The sequence below is a fragment of the Phaethon lepturus genome, unplaced genomic scaffold (genome assembly GCF_000687285.1).
Source record: "Phaethon lepturus isolate BGI_N335 unplaced genomic scaffold, ASM68728v1 scaffold24967, whole genome shotgun sequence".
Taxonomy (NCBI): Eukaryota; Metazoa; Chordata; class Aves; order Phaethontiformes; family Phaethontidae; genus Phaethon; species Phaethon lepturus.
The window spans coordinates 44,078-62,709 of record NW_010554380.1 but is presented as its reverse complement, the minus strand read 5'-3'; the positions used below and the strand labels follow the sequence as shown (position 1 = coordinate 62,709).

At 40.2% G+C, this 18,632-nt stretch overlaps 2 protein-coding genes across 3 annotated transcripts in view; both read left to right on the top strand.

Annotated features, from left to right (window-relative positions):
- Positions 1-214: 214 nt before the first annotated feature.
- Positions 215-6,963, top strand: PCMTD2 (protein-L-isoaspartate (D-aspartate) O-methyltransferase domain containing 2). Of its 2 annotated transcripts, none has more exons than XM_010291854.1 (5): positions 215-545; positions 1,881-1,983; positions 3,772-3,943; positions 4,989-5,031; positions 6,581-6,963. In XM_010291854.1, exons 1-5 carry the CDS (start codon positions 239-241, stop codon positions 6,961-6,963), a joined length of 1,008 nt encoding a protein of 335 aa, XP_010290156.1. In that variant the 5' UTR covers positions 215-238. The 2 variants fall into 2 exon arrangements, with proteins under 2 accessions (XP_010290156.1, XP_010290155.1); XM_010291853.1 differs by having other exon boundaries at positions 4,908-5,031.
- A 6,607-nt stretch (positions 6,964-13,570) lies between these two features.
- LOC104624471 (peroxidasin homolog) overlaps positions 13,571-18,632 on the top strand; it is a 43,051-nt gene continuing 37,989 nt past the window's right edge. The window contains exon 1 of the mRNA XM_010291852.1: positions 13,571-13,662. Coding sequence (XP_010290154.1) covers positions 13,610-13,662 — 53 coding nt within the window. The 5' untranslated portion in view covers positions 13,571-13,609. The remainder of the gene's footprint in view (positions 13,663-18,632) is intronic.

The window sequence follows — 18,632 nt, the reverse complement described above, 5'->3', positions numbered from 1 at the left end:
GCCAGATCTGCTGCATTTTGGGTTTCATTGTTTGATTGGGGGATGGTGGTGGTTTTTATGTGTTACTGTTATCATTATGTGATAGTGTTTTTCTGCTGCTTATTTTCCTTAAAGTACCTAAAGATCTCTCTTAAGTGCTTAATATACAGCAGCATAATTTAGTGTTCAAGTGCATGCTGTATACCTCACCTGCCTTTATTATGCTTTTAGTTTTAGTGCTTATAGAAAACTGTTGAAGATGGGAGGTGCAGTGAGTGCAGGAGAAGACAATGATGAATTAATTGATAACTTGAAGGAGGCACAATACATCCGGACAGAACTGGTAGAACAGGCGTTCCGAGCCATTGATCGAGCAGATTACTACCTGGAAGAGTTCAAAGACAATGCCTACAAGGACTTGGCATGGAAACATGGAAATATTCATCTCTCGGCACCGTGCATTTACTCTGAGGTGATGGAAGCTTTGGATCTGCAACCAGGGCTGTCATTTTTGAATCTTGGCAGTGGCACTGGTTATCTGAGTTCTATGGTTGGACTCATCTTGGGTAAATACCTTTTCAATCATGTTAGCTATTTGTTAGATTAAAAAAAAAAAGTTTTGAAATTGGGAATGAAGCATTCCTCAAGTAATGAAACTAATAGATAGCTAGGAAAGTAAAGAATGCATTAATCCAATTGGCCAATTTGTCAAGATTCTTCCAGCCTTCTCTCAGGAACTGGATGGAGTCCAGATTTCTGTGGCAGTTCAGAACAGGCAGCGATGTAATTGTGCAGGTGGCTGTAGTGGATTCCTGCAGGACTGGACACAAACTTGGCTTTGTTGCTCCATAAGCAGGAACCCAGCTTGGGAGCAGGAGTGCCATGTTTAAACTAGGATTGAGCATGTCTGCAGAAACCTGTGACTATAGCTGTTCTGTGCCTCGCTTGTTTTTACACTGTCCTGTCTAGACTGAAACATGTTGGAGATCCAGTTTTGACTCTTGCCAATGTACAGATGGGAATGGTCTCTGGAAAGCAGTGCATCAGAATTGACTTTGTGACCACATCTGCAGTAGGCACAAATCAAAGCATCAAAGTGCAATTATACAATTGCAGTTCGCCCTAACGTGTTTCAGTCAACAACTGGGCTTCTGGCTGCCAGGATAGATAGCAAAATCTGTAGGGTACGTATTTTCCTTTAGTGGGGGTGTCGAGAATTTTAACTGCTGAAATGTTTGTTGTCAGGATAGAGCCTCACTCCTGTCTCCCATGGCTTTTCATAGACTCATGTTTGTGGTCTTCTGCTAGATTTGTTGAGATTGCCTAGGATACCAATACATAACTCCAGAGCTTTTGAATTCTTTTGAATTTTTGGGAAATTTACCAAGTCAGTTCTGAATAAAAAGCATGAGTGCTAAACAGCATCTCTATTTCCTAATTTATTTTTGCTGTTAATTGAGGTACAATATATGGTGACTATTCCTGATTATTTTGAGGAGATGTCTAGCATAACAGCAAGAGGATATAAAAATAATACAAAGATTTTTTTTGAGTGATTTAAACATGCAGGCTGTTGTTCTGCATTGGAATTTTTTCCAGGTGGTCGCTTCTACAGTCATAGTATTTCTTCAGTATCAGTGTTTCCCTCTTACAGAGGAATTTCCTGCATAGTTAAGAGCAAATGATTCAAAATTAATTGTGCAGAACAGCGTCATTTGCTGTAAGAAATTGCAGGTACAGGGTTGCAGTTCTAACTGTAGTACTAAGATAGCTGACCCTACAGAAGCACTGACTGGCACTCGAGCAGCAATCTGTTATAAGAAATGACCAAAACTCTGTTCAATCCTGCTGGGTTTTCTGTTATTACCTGTTACCATTATCCTAGTGTTCTAAATTTGCAGGTCCTTTTGGTGTTAACCATGGTGTGGAGCTTCATTCTGACGTGATCGAATATGCAAAGCAGAAATTGGACTTCTTCATTAAAACAAGTGACAGCTTTGACAAGTAAGAATGTGGAATGCCTGTTTGGATTAATTTTGTGCATTTGGCTTTAGTCATAGCAGTTCTTGCTCTCATGTGGCAGCTCTGGATCCAGGGTAATCTGAGGATTCTGGCCTCTTAGGGTTGCTGAGCTGCAGTGTGTGACCTTCGAAGCTGATGTGTATTGTGGGGGAGTTTCAGAAATGTTTGCAGTGTTTTTAATAGCAGTGCTGCTGTTGCAGAGCTTAGAGGAAGCTGAAGAAGGTTACTTACTTTAAAATATACTTGCAGGTAACAACTTGAAACTTGAAAATAACTAATACTTAACCATGCGTGCTCTCAGCTCACAAACGTTATCAGAAGAATATGAAGTGATTTTTGTGGTGGCCTAACATGTTTTATCTGAGAAGAAGAAAAAATGGCATTTTAAAATATGAAGGTAGTTTTATGATGATTAAACTGGTACTAAAACTGCTTGGGATCTGATTTATGTTCTTCCTTAGAACCTCTGTTCCGTTGCTGTCACAAGTAATAACTTTCCAGCAAGATAACTATTGCCAATAGTAACCTCAGCAATAAAAGTTGTAGCTGTCATATTTTTGGATCCATCCCTGTTTGTTCAAACAGGGAAGTAAAGCATCTCTGGATACCTGATAGTCCTCCTCTTGTGGGAGGAAGAAAATCAAAGTCATTACATGCTGGAATTTAAACTACTCATCCTTGTGTTGTTACTGTTGTACTGGAAAGCTGCTGATGAGAGGGCTGTATTTTCTTGAAGCTGGCAGCAGACTGAAAGTTTTTGGCATGGAAGGTGTTTGCACATAGATGGCTGGGGGTTTTTTCTCCACAGTTACAGTGCTATTGTTTGAATAGGTGTTCTAAGGAAGACTTTTTTTCTCTCCAGAAAAATACAGCTATGAAGTAAAAGTGAGCTGAATTCAGAAATCAACATGACTGGAAAACTGGCATTGCTGAGAGAAATGGCTGCTGGGTTATGCTGTTAGAACACCGTGTGCAGGAACTGTTAGTTGGCTGCTCTGACTGTCTAGCACGCTTTGCAAAAGCAGAAAGCTTCAGGAAGTGTTTAGGAATAAATAGGTGCTATATTGAGCTTCCTCTAAAGGTACAAGTAGAAGAATGGGTATGTTGTACAACTTCTATCAAAATCAGCCCTTAAATGTGGGGCTTAAAGCTTGTGTAGATTTGGAGCATGTAAGAAAACCAGAAACACTATAGAATCATTCATTTTGCTTCTGAACTGAATCAGAAATGCTATAGGCGCAAACATTCTTTTTATGAAGGGTGAAATCGCAGTTATTTGAAGCTAATGGCAAAACTTCCAGTAGCTTCAGGAAAGCATAATTCTGAAGCATTAGGTTATAGTTCCCCACAACATCTGAAAACCATTTAAAAGCATTTGAAAATGCCAAAAAAACCCTGGTGCAGTCCTCAAAAGACTTCAATATTTGGAATTGCGGGTCTTATATTTATGTTTGCATATTATAACTGAGTCAGCATCAGGTCACTAAAAATAGCTTGTTCTGAAGAGTTACATGTAATTCAAGTATGAGATTATGCATTCTTATCCTTTGGAGATTTTAATCTATGAATTCTCATCTTACTGTTCTGTGGTTTTGAGACTTCAGGCTGTGGTCTGTTCCAGTAATGTCCAGAATATACAGGCTTCAGAGAAGAAATCCTATGAAACTGCTCTTTTAAAGTATTTTGCATGGTTTCATTTTTTCAGGATCATGAAAATAATTAATTTGATAAATTGTAATGTTCTTGTATGATACATGTCTTCATTTTCAGATTTGAATTTTGTGAGCCATCTTTTGTTACCGGCAATTGTTTAGAGATTTCTCCGGACTGTACTCAGTATGACCGTGTTTACTGTGGTGCTGGAGTACAGAAGGAACATGAAGACTACATGAAGAATCTGTTGAAAGTTGGGGGAATTCTTGTCATGCCTCTAGAAGAGAAGGTTGAGTGCCTTTCTACTCATACTTCGCTTTCAGTTATTCCTAATTCTGATCTCGGTTTAGTCTGGTTTAGCTCTTCCGTTAGTTTGCCCTTCTTGTAGCAGATTGGAGAAACCAAAAAATGCAACACTTGTCACTATGAGTGGAAACTGAACTCTGCACTCTTCATAATATTTAAGAAATTCAGAGTGCTGCCAGTCTTTCACATATTCTGATCTGTTGTTGTTAATTACAAATTTGCTTTCAAGCTGCAGAGAAAATGTAGTCAAGGCTTTGTTCAAGTTATATAACCTAGTGTTGTACTTACGGTAAAATACAAATTTTTTTGCACCCTAACTAGCTTATGAAAGCGTGTGCACATGGTCCCTATTTACAGGTGTCAGTGGATTCTTTTTAGTAAAATATGGGTAACTGCCCTGTGTGTGAGCTCAAGATTGTAATTCAGATTGTCTTTTTGGTGTGTTGTTTTAATGGGCTTGTATGGCTGAGGGGTAGGTATCTGACCTTTTAGCTCTATCAGGGTGGTTCAGATGAGCGGAGTGCAGGGTTTCTTCCTAGTAAGATGCTGTGCATTGAGATAGTCTAAGAGATTTGAGCTGCAACAGAAATCCAGTGATCTGCAGACTTCCTTCAAGAGTGAACGTTGATCAGTGAGTGACATGTTTTCTCAGTGGTCAGACATAGCTGTTCTGGTTCAGAATTGAGGAACATTTGGGAAGGCAGGGTGACTTAAACTGCCAGTGCCCATACTGTTGCAACAGAGGAAGTTACTTGGGGCTAATCCTATAAGGAGTTCTGAATTTTCTCAAAAAAACCCCAGTGTTTCTTCTTATTACCTAACTTCTACTGTTGTAGCTTCTAGTACTTTAGCCACTTCTCTGAGCAGAAAAGTTGTTTGTTCACTTTTTGTTCAAAAATCTTACTGTAGTTCACACAATGGACAATAATCTCCTTGTTTTGGTTTAGTTGACTAAGATAACTCGTACTGGTCCTTCTGCCTGGGAGACCAAGAAGATTCTTGCTGTTTCTTTTGCTCCTTTGGTTCAGCCTAACCACGCAGATTCAGGAAAATCAAGGCTTGTTCACTTGCGTGAGTACAGACATTCTTGTGTATGGGGGAGGTTTCTTCTGCTATTTGTCTGTAAACTGCACCTTACTTCCTGAGATGTAGCATCCCTGTGAATCCTTTCAAGGAAAGTTACTCCAACTACTTCCTCCTTTGAACAGTTGTCCAAGTCTTGCGTTGGATCACAGTCTATCTTTGGGGATGTTTACGGAGGCCTGGTGCAAGAATCAGAACTGTATAAAATAGATTCTAACTACAAATGATCTTTTGTGAAATTGTACCTAAACTTTGTGGGATGTTTGGTTTTTGTTTTTGCACATGCAGACATCTGTTTCAATCCTGAATTATGTACTGTCATGGTTCTCAGTCACTGTGCCATGGTGATGGAAAATACACAAGCTGAACCTGTGAACAAACATTAGATGTACTCAAAGGCTCTCATCACCCAGCGATTCAGAATTATCTTGAACCTGGAATGCTTGAGGGATAAAAGTTTTGCAATTCTTGGTTAATTGTTTGAAATGCAGGTTGTATGCAGTGACCTTAATCTTCAGATTAAAACTTCAGTGTAGAGGGGCCTCTTAAGAACACGTGAAGACAGAGATACTTCCATAAAGAGATTAGTCAGGCTTTGTTCTTATTCTGGAAAGTTGTCTTTCCATGACAAAAAGCAGCTCAGTAAGCAGTCCATACAGTGCTATAAAGTCCATTAAGTGCATATTTCAGCATACTTTGGTGGCTTTGTGGCAAGACCTGCATATATATTACATGTGATTTTTTTTTTTTTCTGGTTCTTTCATTCAGGTCACAGGAATGCTTACTTGTCAGTAGAAGACAGGGTTTTTTGTTTTGGGTTTAATTCAGTTTAGTACATGGATGTGTGTGCATCAATACTTTTTTTTTTTTCTTTATGCTGCATGAGTTATGTTGTGCATATAGGGGCTGGCAGCAAATAAACGTAGAAGACAGAACAGTCTTCCAAACCATTAATGTGGGAGGTATTTTAATACAATAACTTATTGTATGCTTCTATAATTACTTTTACCAAATGGTTTCCAGCCTGTCTTCACCCACTAAATCTGAAGCAGTTTTTGAAGAGCATGAATAGTACTCATGTTTTATAAGTGAAGAACTTGGCAAAGTAACTTCTTCACAATACAAAAATAATTTTATGGAAGAGTTAAATAGACTTAGGTCTAGTTACCTACTGTAGGAAAACATCTTTTTCTGAGTTATTCAACAGTCACAGTTTCAGTCACTAAGTCTGCATTCTTCTAATCTTTAAGGCATGTGTATCTTAAAATAATTGTGAGGACATGACATCAAAATATGAAACTCTTCTTTCATCCCATTCTTTTTCTTCAGTTAATGAGAGAAATGCATAATTACATTTTTTGTTTGGAAAGTTACAATACAGCTTATCTGAGTTGACAGGAGTTGAATAGAGCTGTTTTTGTAATCACAGCAGGGAATTCAAGTGGCCTGATTTAATTTGAGCAAATACAACTTTTCCTATGAGTACTCTTGAAGGGGGGTTTCTCCATATGTGTTCATGGTTTTCATTTTGTTTTAGCCCCAGTGGCTGTTCGCAGCCTCCAGGATCTGGCTCGCATAGCCATCCGAGGAACCATTAAAAAAATTATACATCAAGAAACAATGGGCAAAAATGGAAATGGGCTGAAGAACCCCCCAAGATTTAAACGAAGACGGGTGCGTCGCCGTCGCATGGAAACTATTGTTTTCTTGGACAAAGAGGTCTTCGCTAGTCGTATCTCCAACCCATCAGATGATAACAACAACAGTGAGGATATCGAGGATGAGAGACGAGAAGAGGAAGAAACTAAACCCTCTGAACTAAAGCCAGATCCCCCTGTAAACTTTTTGAGGGAAAAGGTCTTGAGTCTGCCTTTGCCTGATCCCTTGAAGTATTACCTGCTTTATTACAGGGAAAAGTAATTTCTTTTGTCTAGAAAGTGGGAAGTAGGCAGAAAATAAAGTACTACTTAGGGCTTGACAAATGTCTACCACTTGCTTGCCTGCTAATATGACCACCCACGGCAGTAGGCTAGCTGGGGAATGTGGCTGCTGTATACTTAAACATTATAGCTTTTTTGAGTTTCTTCTTTTTTCTCAGTTGTGTGCTATAGTCTTATCCTACAGCAGGGATTCCTTAGGAAGCAAGTTGGTGAAATGCTCAGCTGCTTATGGAAAGGAGGACTTAATTCCCTGAAACAAACTGCACAGAGGTATTCTAAAAATCTCATGGCTACTCTACCGAATCGCAGTTTTTAAATATTCTTAAGCAGTTCCCCAAAGACTTTTGCTGTCTGTACTCTCTCCCACTAAACCTGCCATGTGTTTACCGTGGTGTGTGTTTAATGGAGGATGAAAATTATTGGTAAAAACTGACCTGGCAAATCTTGTTTCTTCCAGTAATCTGAAAAAGCACAACTTTTACAGAAAGGAAAATTTTTGGTGTTACCCTTGTGGCATCCAGGTTTTGAATGAGAAGGAAAACATCAGCTCCCCTTTGGTTGGTCTCAGTTTTGCTTATAAACTATATTATCATTTTTCAGTAAAAGTGTTTTACAGAATATTGGTTTTAATGGGAAACACCTGTGCTAGTGAATTAGTCTGAGATGCAAGGTTGTTGGTTTTGTAGTAGTGTGTTTTTGGGTTTTTTTTAGTGATGGAGGCAAGTGAAGAATTGCAAAGCTGATTAACTTTGACAGGATGCTAGGGTAGTCAGGGTTGTGACTGTTGTCTCTGGAAAAGTTTACAGAGTAATTCTGAATGGGGAAGAGGGTAGAGAGGAGATGCGGAGCAATGAGTTTGTGAAAACTGACTGTGAAAGCAGCCTGCAGATTTTGCTGTTAGGTGAGATAACTTACGTCTGCAGGGCTGAACAGAGTGAAGTGTGGAGCGCTAGCCTGAGCGGAGTGGCTTGCGTCCTGGTAGATCAGCCAAATGTAGTTTTGTGGAGAGTATGTAGAACCTTCAGGCAGTCTAGAAAGCCAAATTGATGCAGTTCTGGGGTGTTGCTCTCTGTGTGCGCCACTGCTGTAGCAAGATGGCTAGAATACAACTTGTGTACACACAGTAGGTGGAATGAAGTTGGTTGACTTGGTAGGTTATTTTATTCCTGCAACAAATAAGTAGATGTTTTAACAGGCTTGTGAAGAAGGACGTTACACTCTGCAATTTTGTGGATGTGAATTCTGATTTTTATTCCCAAGTCTTCCTGTAGTGGTGCTGGAAGGAGATACCATGTTTAGAAGAGGAAGTTTGCTTGGTTCAGCCTGTTTGAAAAATACACCTAAATGAGTAAAGGCTGGAACAAAACCCTTGAGCTTGTATTAATGTGAAATACTCTTAAAGCCAGGGGGGTGAAAAACCCACTCTCAGCAGTTAATGAAGCTATGTTAAGGCTTTGCTCCATCAGAAGCACTTAAGTTGGTATCACTTTGGTATCTTTTTTTTTTTTTATGCTGTCTCCTCATTTTCTGAGGAGGAATGAATGAAGACTGTCTGGCCAAAAATACGCTGGGTTTTTGGTTAATGGTACTGAGTTGCACAACTTAATGATAAATAGTGTTTCAAAGTTCTGTGCGGCTTTGAAAATAAACAGATGAGTCTTGTATGTCTAAGCAGGTGGAGAACTCTTCCTTCCTTAATAGGCTTTTTGTATATCTTTGAGAATACTATCTGATAATACAGTGTCATGTGGCTGCTGGCACGTAACAGTTGTAGGCTGTGTTTTGCCTCTGGTTTCCTAAGTCTCAACTTCTGGTCTAAATGGTACCCCAAGCTATCTTGTTCCCTCAGATTTTTATTTCTTTATTTTAAATGGGGCAGTTCTGTGGCCACTGAGCTGATGGTTTCCTGTAAACAGACAAGTACCCATCTTGTAATTCTGGCAACTACACTGAATTTCTTTCTACAAATGAAACTCCTGAATATGGTGGTAAATGGAGGCTTAATAGAATCTGTTTATAGTATTTCTCTGTGCTTCCCCAAAGGTTGTCACCTCTGTTATGTTAGGCATTTCTGCTTAATAGCTGTCATACCGGGTATGTGCCTTTCTGTATTTTGGCACAATTTCCATACCCCTACAAAGTATAGGGAGTACAGGGTGCCTCCTACTTTTGGCTACCAGGTCATCCTTCAGTTTGTTAATTGCAAAATTTCTTTTAAAGAAGTTGCTTTAAAAATGACATTAAACTTCAGGTTCATATTAGTAAACCTTGCTGAGATCCTGTTTAAGCTGACCAGTTGAGGGAGAATTATCTTTCATTTATCCCTGTTTGATTTTACCCCCATCCCACTCCCAGTTGTAGAAGTTGTAGAAGGTATTTTATCAGATTTTTCACCATATTTGCCTTTATTACATTTACTAGATTTTTGTAGCTTTCTATAAGATGCATAAAATACTGCTATTTTTCCTGGATAAGGTTGAATAAATAAATATATATACAGGAAATTTATGTTCTAGGTTGTCAGATTGTCCTCTTGTCAAAAAAACCCACAGATCCAAACAAACTCATAGTAGAAATTTTATGTGTAATATAATTGTGAGATAGTGTTGCTTATAGCCTGTAAATGAAGGGGAGCTGTAAATAAGTTTTCCCTGTGCACAAGCACTTGCACTGTAGTTTTGTATGCATTTCTAAGAGTAGTTGTAGCATAACTGTTTTTGTATAGTCTGTAAGCTGTCTAGGAATTTTACCTGCGTGACTGTTTCCTTTTGTGTTCTAAGTAGTCTTTGCTTTAACTGTATGTGGTTCCTTTTAGATCTCAATACTGTGGTAAATTTGCAAAAAGAAATGAACTTCAAGCTGCTTTAATCATTAGTGTGTAAATTGAGAAATCTATATGTAGAAACTGGAGTTAAATTGGCCTGAGGCATGCAAAAGCGTTAAGCAATTTAAACTTTATTAATAAGTGTTTCTGTATCAATAAATTCAGTAAAGACTTTTTAGCCTTCTTAACATGGCTTTGCATCATGCTGTGATTAGAATACTTTGTAGATAACTTTCAATTATGGAAATAAGTACTTAAGACACTAGAACACTAGAAAAAGCACTTAATATTGTGCAGGTGCATAGTTTTAGATGAACTCCTCAGAATATTATCTCTCAAAAGAAACCTGCCCAGCTGATGATTTCTAAACTTTTAGGTAATGGAGTTGTGCAAGATGCATTTTGGAGTTACAGAACTGATCTAGATTTAATATATCAGAATGGTTAAAGAGTGAATTCACTTACCTGGCTGTTAGACCTGTAGACAACAGATACAAGAGGTCACTTAGTCCATTTCTGTACTTCAAGGAATTGCCTAAAGCAAACACATCAGGAGCTTGTTTAATGCCTTCTGAACTGCAACTCCCCTCTTGTCTCCGGTGTTCTGTTTTGGTGCTTGCTTAATTAATGCAGATTTTTTAAGAGCTGGTGTTCAAGGTTTCCATTTCACTAGTATTGAGAGTAATATTTTGGCTTCAGCTGTAATGGGAAACCAATTATAATAGCAAATACAGCTGTTGCTGATTAAATATGTGTTAACTTTTATTCCACAGGATAATTACCTGTAGTCTCTGTTTCTTCCTGTCATCTGTGTGTCTGATAGATGTCCTTTTACCAACTGTAACATGGGACTAGTTCAGTGCTAATCTTTTTCTTCACATGATGCTTGCTTGAAAAAAAAAAATCCTTTTCTGCTTTGGAAAGGTATGGATCTGTTGTACAAATGATATCACGTAAATCAAATTTGTCAGCTAATGTTTATGTTCCCTTCACAGTAAGATGTATAACATGGCAGTTCCCTGGGAAGAAGTGATGAGCTCTTCAGGGGACCTAACTCCAATGAAGTCTTTCTACTGTGGCAGAAGTGATAGTTAAAAATAAAACAAAGGGTGGAGGGGGGACCCCCCCCCATCTGAAAAACCAAACCAAACCTTGTGTGCTACTGGTGTGGAAAAACATGTCTAGCAGAGGCTGGAAATGCTTAAGCATGGGATGCAAGTGTTAACTTTCTTTCCTGCTGCTTAGGGAGTTAATTCTTGGTTCTTGTTCAGTGCTGCACACTCATTTTTTAAACAGTTTGTCATGATGATGGAAAATAAGATGAATTAATGCAAGAGTAAGGGAACTGTGAATTGCTAGTGTTTCTTAACATCTCACAAATATCCCATGTGTCAGGAAGGGGAGATGAACAAGGTAGAACAGGCATGTTTCAAGTTCAAGTGAAGATCAAGTGAAGAAGTAGATGTATAGGTTGCAGGATTTGCTTTTTTGCACTCAAGTTATTCCCAGTGGTATGGCCTCTGTTACATCTGCTGACTTGGCTAAAGATCCCATTCCTATAAAGTAGTAGGCAAACACCCATCGATCCTTCCAGAAGCTGCCACCCACCGCACAGCCAGGTGCTGAAATAAGATTCCAAAGACAATGCGCATAGAAACATGTCTGATGCCTAGCCCAGCTTTCCTGTTAGCAATATAAATAAACCTGGAAGGGATTTTTTTTTTTTTGCAGATGGTTGGTTTAGAGCTCAGAGTTTATCTACCAAGATGTAGCTGGACGTGGAAAGTAAAAGCCTTGTATTTGTAAAGTGGCCAGATGTGCAAGGGAAGATGTTGATGGCTTTCTTAAGTACTGAAGCACGGTTTGAAGAGAGCATTTTTGTTTCTTTTCCTAGAAATACATCTTTACAGAGCAGCTTCTAAGTAGCTGTGTTACCTTGTCCTAAGAGAGTTTAATGTGTTCTGGAAAGTGATGGTATGGGGAGCAGTCAGGCTGAAAGAATGTGTGACTTACGTCAAAGTCTTCAAGACCTAACCTGTGTTGTCTTTACTGATGCACATGATGGATGCCCTTCTAATGCGCTTAACTTCTCAAATTGGAATTAAGAGCTGTCATTCACTTGGAGCAATCTGCTCTCAGCTGCCAATTGTTCTATAAAGGCTTGAAGCAGGTAATTTAGCCTTTTACAACATGTTTTTGGGTTGGGTGGCCACTAGAGGACACTCTGCTCAAAACCATGAGTTGGGTCCAACGGGGGAGCTGGGAGAAGTTCAGCCAGACTGCTTGGATCCGAGAGTGGTGTCAGGGCAAACAAACGACAGATTGCCTGAGGACTAGATGCAGGAAACCTGCAGTATACTGTCCCTTTTATAGCTGCAACAAAAATACAGCTTTTACCATCTATGACATGAAAATCTTAACTTAAACCCTAAAATCCAGCAACCTCTCCCCAAATGCTTAAGAGACCAAGAATCTGAAGGGAGAAGAGAATTGAGGAGATTTAAATGCCACTCCTGTTAAGTAATGTTTTGTCATGTTAATTATATTGTAGTTTATGGTATAAAGCAGTCATGCAGGTCAATGGGAAACTTTCATTTGATCTTCCAGATAATGTGGAATAGGTGTTTGGAATTCCTCGAGTACCTTTATATCCTAATGAGACTTGAAGCCTCCCGCTCATGCTAAACCCGCACATTTAGGTATAATAACTTAAAACCTACAGATATGCTGTTTTCACTCTAAGCTGCTTTATAACAGTAAAAGGTGATGAATTCAACTGGAAACAAGTCCTCTCTTTTGCATCTCAATTTTTATTATCTGTGGGAGAAACAAACTGGGGTCTGCATTTCCTACAGCAGTTCAAACTCCGTTTCATTGTTTTTTTTCCCCCTCTTCACCCCTCAATTGCCTTTAATTTCTCCAAAATCCTGACATTTTTCCAACTGACATCCTTTTAGAAAGAAATTATACTAGCTAAAAGGTCTTTGAAATGAATCAACTTTTACTCTGCATACAAAACTTTGCAGAATGCATACAGTTGAGGTTTTTTGGTCTTTATTTGCAGGTTATTTATCTCTGTTACTGATCTCCCTTTTAAAATCACTTCTCTGTAGCATTCCACACTCCCATCAATGGTTGGAAACATACTTTTTTCTGGGTGTGTAACTACATGTAGTAAGAGACAGTCTCTATCCTAAAGGTCTTACTGCCTGATATGTTTGACAGGCTGTTAGATAAGATGCTATCCTTGGTTTGCAGAGAGTGTGCTAAAGCAAAAATTTTGACATAAAGAACTCTACCCTGGGCCATCTGCATCCGAGCTCAGCCCTGGAAGCACAGGGTCATTTTTTGGTCACTGTCCACAGAGGTGCATTCTGCATGCTTTCCGTTAAATGCCTGAGGAGGCGGTGAGGAGTTAACTTGCCGTTCAAAATAAGAAACGGGGCAAAAATAAATCAAAAGTAAGAGTTTGTATTTCAGCGCCACAATAAAAGAGGGGTGGGAACAGTCTGATCTTCAGTGATGTACATAATGGCAGAGAGGGTGGGCGGTTGGACTGTCAAAGTGCCTTAATTTAATTGCAAACACATGCTGATGAGTCCCCTCCTCCTGGACCTCAGGGCTGGGAAACTTTTTTTTTCTGTCAGCTCCCTGCAGTTCAGAATTGAGGCAAATACACTCCAGCGAAAACCATGCTGATCAAATCTTCAGCTCTTCGAGGCTTTTTGTGTTTTCTCCTCTTGCCTAGTTTCTCCTGCTCCTGTCCTAGTCGCTGCCTGTGCTTCAGGACTACAGTAAGATGCATGCATCTGATGTTGGAAACCATCCCCGATATCCCACCCCAGACAAACATACTGTGAGTAACCATTTCGTTTTACTGCCTTCTTACCTGCTTGGTGTTTAGAAAGAAGAAAGAAAAAGCTAAGGCCAAAGGCATGCTTTTGATCCTCGTCCTTTATTTCTCCAGAACTCTGCATCACAGACTGTTTCATGCCTTTAAAGCATAAAACAGAAACTGCTTCTCTGGCATCAGTTAATTGTTAACTGGATAATCAAGGGAATTGAAAAATGTGATAATAATGCCAGGGCAATCACTGGAAGACAGTTTTGGAGAATCAAAGGTCACAAATGATAAACTGAGCTTATAGAAAGGTACACAGTTTACATTTGAGAAGGCTTTGTTATATGAGTGTAGGGGAGAGAGAAGAAAATAACAGCAGTTCTGGCTTTTGTCTCTACTGGAAAAAAAAAACCCCACACTTTTCTAATACATACAACCCTATTCCTTTCCTAGACTTGAAGTACCGGTTTTCCAGTTTCTCTCTGAACTATACAAAACTTAAGGCTTATTTGGAAAGCAACAATTGTGGCAACTCACAGATTCCTTGAGAAATAAAGTACCTGTTAGAGAGGGAGCTGCTGGCTGAGTCCATTTGAACAGGAAAAGTGGAGGAAAAGGGCATCTAAAGCTTGGAGATTCCTCGACAGCTCTTACTGTTAAATCCAGGAGAGCACTTCCCTGTGATTCTAAACTAATCCTAAGCTTAAAGGTGGCTTTAAGATGCAGTGGCATGTGACAAAATACTTCCCTTTGTGCTGCTCTTAGCTGATCCCTTGGTTTGGAAGACCTTTTTTGTAAAGAGTAGGAAAGACTTGTCAAAAATTTATCTGTATTCTCATCCTCCTTAAACCACTGCCAATTGTAAAACTTTTTCAGCACTAGTTTGAGAAGCTTTTCCCTGTGCCTGGAACAAACCAAAGTTGGTCTCAGCCAGAACATCTATAGTAGCATTTCTCCTGTAAACGTCTCGCTAATATTGCTAATGCATTTTCTTGGCTGGCAGCCTAAGGAACATGATGTGGGCAGGATGCTGGCATTTTAATTGCTGCCATCCAGATCTGCTTTGGTGGATGGAAACCGTAGAGGTTCTAGCATCAGGAAAATGCCTACACTTGCTACAGCTGCCAGAGCTGTGCTGTTGGGGAGACTGATTGCAGCTGGGCTGCTTGGGAGCCACCCTGACATGGGGCAGATCAGAATCTGGACTTGCTCTCTCCCTAGGCTAGTGATGGAGTGGTTATTCTACAGTGTGAAACTGGTCAGTGCTGCATGGCTTGTTGCAAACTGCCTGAGTTATCTGCTCTACAGCAGCTTGCAGAGTCTGACTCTCCAAATTGTCACCAAACTTTTTTTCCCCTTTACTCCCCTGCATCTTGAAATAGTAAAATATTTTAAATACCCTTACACTGTTTATTTTAGCAAAGTAACTTGTTTCTTCTTGTTTAAACGTAGATTTTATTGTGGGAAAAGTTGGGTTCATTGGCTGAACTGAGATATTTCTGAGCTCAGTAAAGTTTTATTTCTGTTCTCTGTTTGAAATGAGACAACATTTACTGTCACACTGGATAGCCGGAGTGTGTTTCTGGTAAAGATTCTTTGAGTGCAGAGGGAGAGAAATTTATTGTGGTCACCAGCTTCTTTTCAGTACTGGAATGGATTTCTAAATGCCCTCTGGCAACAGCATACTCCATTTTCTGTGCTGCAGGGGGCAAAACCTAACTCTGGTCCATGGCTTGTCCTTGCAGCTGTAGTAAAATTCCAGGTAGTATCTCACTATAATGTAAATGGCATTTTGTTGTCTGTAAAACTCAATCTAGAAAGGTGACTGGATTTTCCAGTGCACTGTGTACAGTCACCCTCATTCCCTCTTTGCTCCTCTAACTAGTCTGCGTGTACACTGCTTGTAAATGGTCCGTGTTTTCCCTGCTTAACCATGTGGAAGGCTGGTTTATTTAGTTTAACGTGATAGCCACAGCCTTGAATGAGAAATTGCATTTTTAAACCTTAACTAAATGGTATAAGTGTGAGATGTAAAAATAGTAATATTCCAATTACTGTCTGCATAATTATAAGCAAAACCCATGCTGACGAGTAGTGATCCGCATAGATAGAAAGAAATGTGAGCCTGGTAAGTGTTCTCTGTTGGCAGATCGTGTGCCTTTGTACGGTGTGTGACAGGTAAAAATCCTGATTTTTCTGGCTATCTTGAGGATCTAATGTATGTAAATGCATTTGCCAGCAGCATCCTGTTGTATTTGTTATAAATAGCATTTGAATAATTAAACTTTCTTTAATTGTGAAAGATCAAAGAATGATTCTTAACCAAGCCCCTGACTACTCCAGCTTGCTGGTATGTTAATCTTTCTCCTGGGAGGACCATTGTGGCAGAGTGAACGTTCAGAATTACAGCAAGAGTAGTCTTGATCATGGAGTTATTCTGAGTAGAACATGCGGGTTTGTGATATTTTCCACATTTGCCCTTTGGTATGAATAGGACCAAGTCGGTGACTGCAGATACAAACACCAATCCCAGGCTCCAGCCCCGTTCCCTCGTGGAACAGCTGTAGTTTCCAGATGGAGTTTGCTTTGAAGTTGGGAGTTTGGGACTTTCTGACCTCCATGACTCTGTGCCACCCTCTCTCTAACAATCCTTGAAGAGTGGGGAAGTCTTCTAGCCGGCACACGCTGTGCTTCAACAAGCCCGGTTGGCAGATGTCCCCCTCGGGGCTGTAGCCAGCTGGCGTAACTTAGAGCAGCCCATAGCCTTCTCCGAGCGATGCTGGGATTGGCATGGAACCAGTTCCAGGATTGATGAGCTGTTACTGGCTCCTTTTTGGTCGCCATTTCCCTCCTCCCTCCCACTCCCAGCTGGGTGCAGCTGAGGATCTGGCCCAAGGTCTGCTTTTAGCAATAGACTATTTATCTTTGGTAATCAAGTCTGTTCGTTTTATCATGAGCAGAGAATAGGATGGCAGGAACGGCTACACGTGTACAGATAAGTTAGCTATAAAAATTCATAGTGTATAACTGCAAACGTATTTTGGCTGCTGTCTCTTCAACTGGAACATGATTATCCAGATGTGATCTGCTGGTTACCGCTGGGATTCAAGCAGTTCTTTTTGCCAGCAGCCCAAAGACAGCAACAGCTGTGAACCATACACTCCGAAAATTTCAATAGGTCTTTAACCTTCTAAGTCATTTATTCTACAGTATGACATTTAAAACAATAAGCTTTGAAAAGTGTGGGCATGAGTAGAAGAAATCCATGGAGAGAAGTGCCCCTCTGGCTGGCAGCTAGTGGATTGCAATCCAATTATCCATGGGTTATTCTCCTTTCTGCATTATGCATAGCACATAATGAATGAGTACTTCTAGGGAAACATAGCTGAGGGCACAAGCAAAGGCGGCACAGTATCTGGGATCTGAGCACATCGCTGGCACCAACTGAAGGTGACCCAGTTGCTCACAGACCTGGTTGCTAATTGGGCAGCGTAAGCACGGCCAGCTTGACGAGTTTTGTTTCCCTTCGTTGTTGTGCTGCGTGTTTGCTGGCCGCTTGGCTCCTTTCTTCCTCCCGCATTACCCTGCACAGGTCATTACGCTGCAGTAGGGAAGCTCTAGTAGGACAGGGTGTAGCTCTGTTAGCCTGTCAAAGCAGCAGGGTTTTGAAAAGGAACTTAATACATTTGTTGGGGAAAGGTTTAGTGAGCAAATGAGTTCTTGGAAGTGCTGCTCCCTTTGTGGTCTCTGTCGTGCGCTTTGGGTTAAAGAATGGATTACTCATTTCCTCTGCGTGTGATAGTTTTATATGCAGCCATTAAACACCCACCCACGCGTTCTGGATGTGCCAGGTGTGATCTCTTTCTGACTTCTTTCACTGTAGTATTTAATCCTCATTAAATCTTTTCAAGGTGACCAAAAGTCTTCTGTGTGTTCCGTTTTTAGAATTCCCTTCATTGGAAAGAAAATGGGGAGGGAAGGTATTTAAAAGATATTTTCTTCTGCAAGTGTTCCAGCATCTTTTGATGAAAGCATCCTAACGGTTGTGATTGTAGCTACCTTAAGTGTTTAGAAATCCTGCCTTTGCTGAACTTCACAGTGCTTCATCATCTGGTTCCCACTTGAGGATTTGCATTTTTGTTGACCTCACCACATCCTTCTCCCCATAGGTATACCGGAATTTTTTTCTGTCCTTTTTACGGAGAAGTCAGTATTTTTTGGTGAAGGAATGTGTGTGTATTCTGAGTAAAGACTTAAAAGGTCATGCTCTTTAAAGAGAAAAAAGCTCATGCCTGTGCTACATGGGACTCAATATTACAGGATGCCCCAGCGTTCATTTAAGCTGGCATGGTGCTACTGCTTCTTGGACTCTATCAAAAAGGTAAACATGTCTTTATGCTTGGCAAGTTTCTTTTGCTTCCTCCAGATCAGGGTCAGAAAACACTTCAGGAGGAAGGAAAGTTGTCTTCATTTGATGTGGGCAATATCTTGAATAGATGGTGCAAAGGAAATATGCAGTAGGTTGAGTCCTGCTCCTTGCTGACATGAATGCCCAAGAATAGACTTAGCTGGTTTGATTAGGATCAGACCCTAATCTCCATACCAGCTGTTAATACATAATAGCTCAAATTATCTGAGATTGATGAGGTCAACAGTTTGCTGTGTAATCTCCCTACTTGAATATGTGTCTAGGGCCAAAACTGTTTTGGAGAAATTCCTTGCTTCTGCCTTTACTGGCAAGACCTAAAGGGATGCCCTGTGGCATGATGCCACCAGGGATGAAGCACCAGCAGAGCCCTCCTGCCCTGGCACTGCCTTCAGGGCCAGGCTCTGAGGTGCAACATTGACGCCAGCTTACGTATACGGAAAAGGTGGGATCAAAACAGCTTGGTACATTGACTGCCAAATTCCTATCTTGCCCCGACTGGCACAGAGGGAGTCCTTTTGAAAATCTGACCCCTGTTTGTGGGAGCTGAAATCTTACA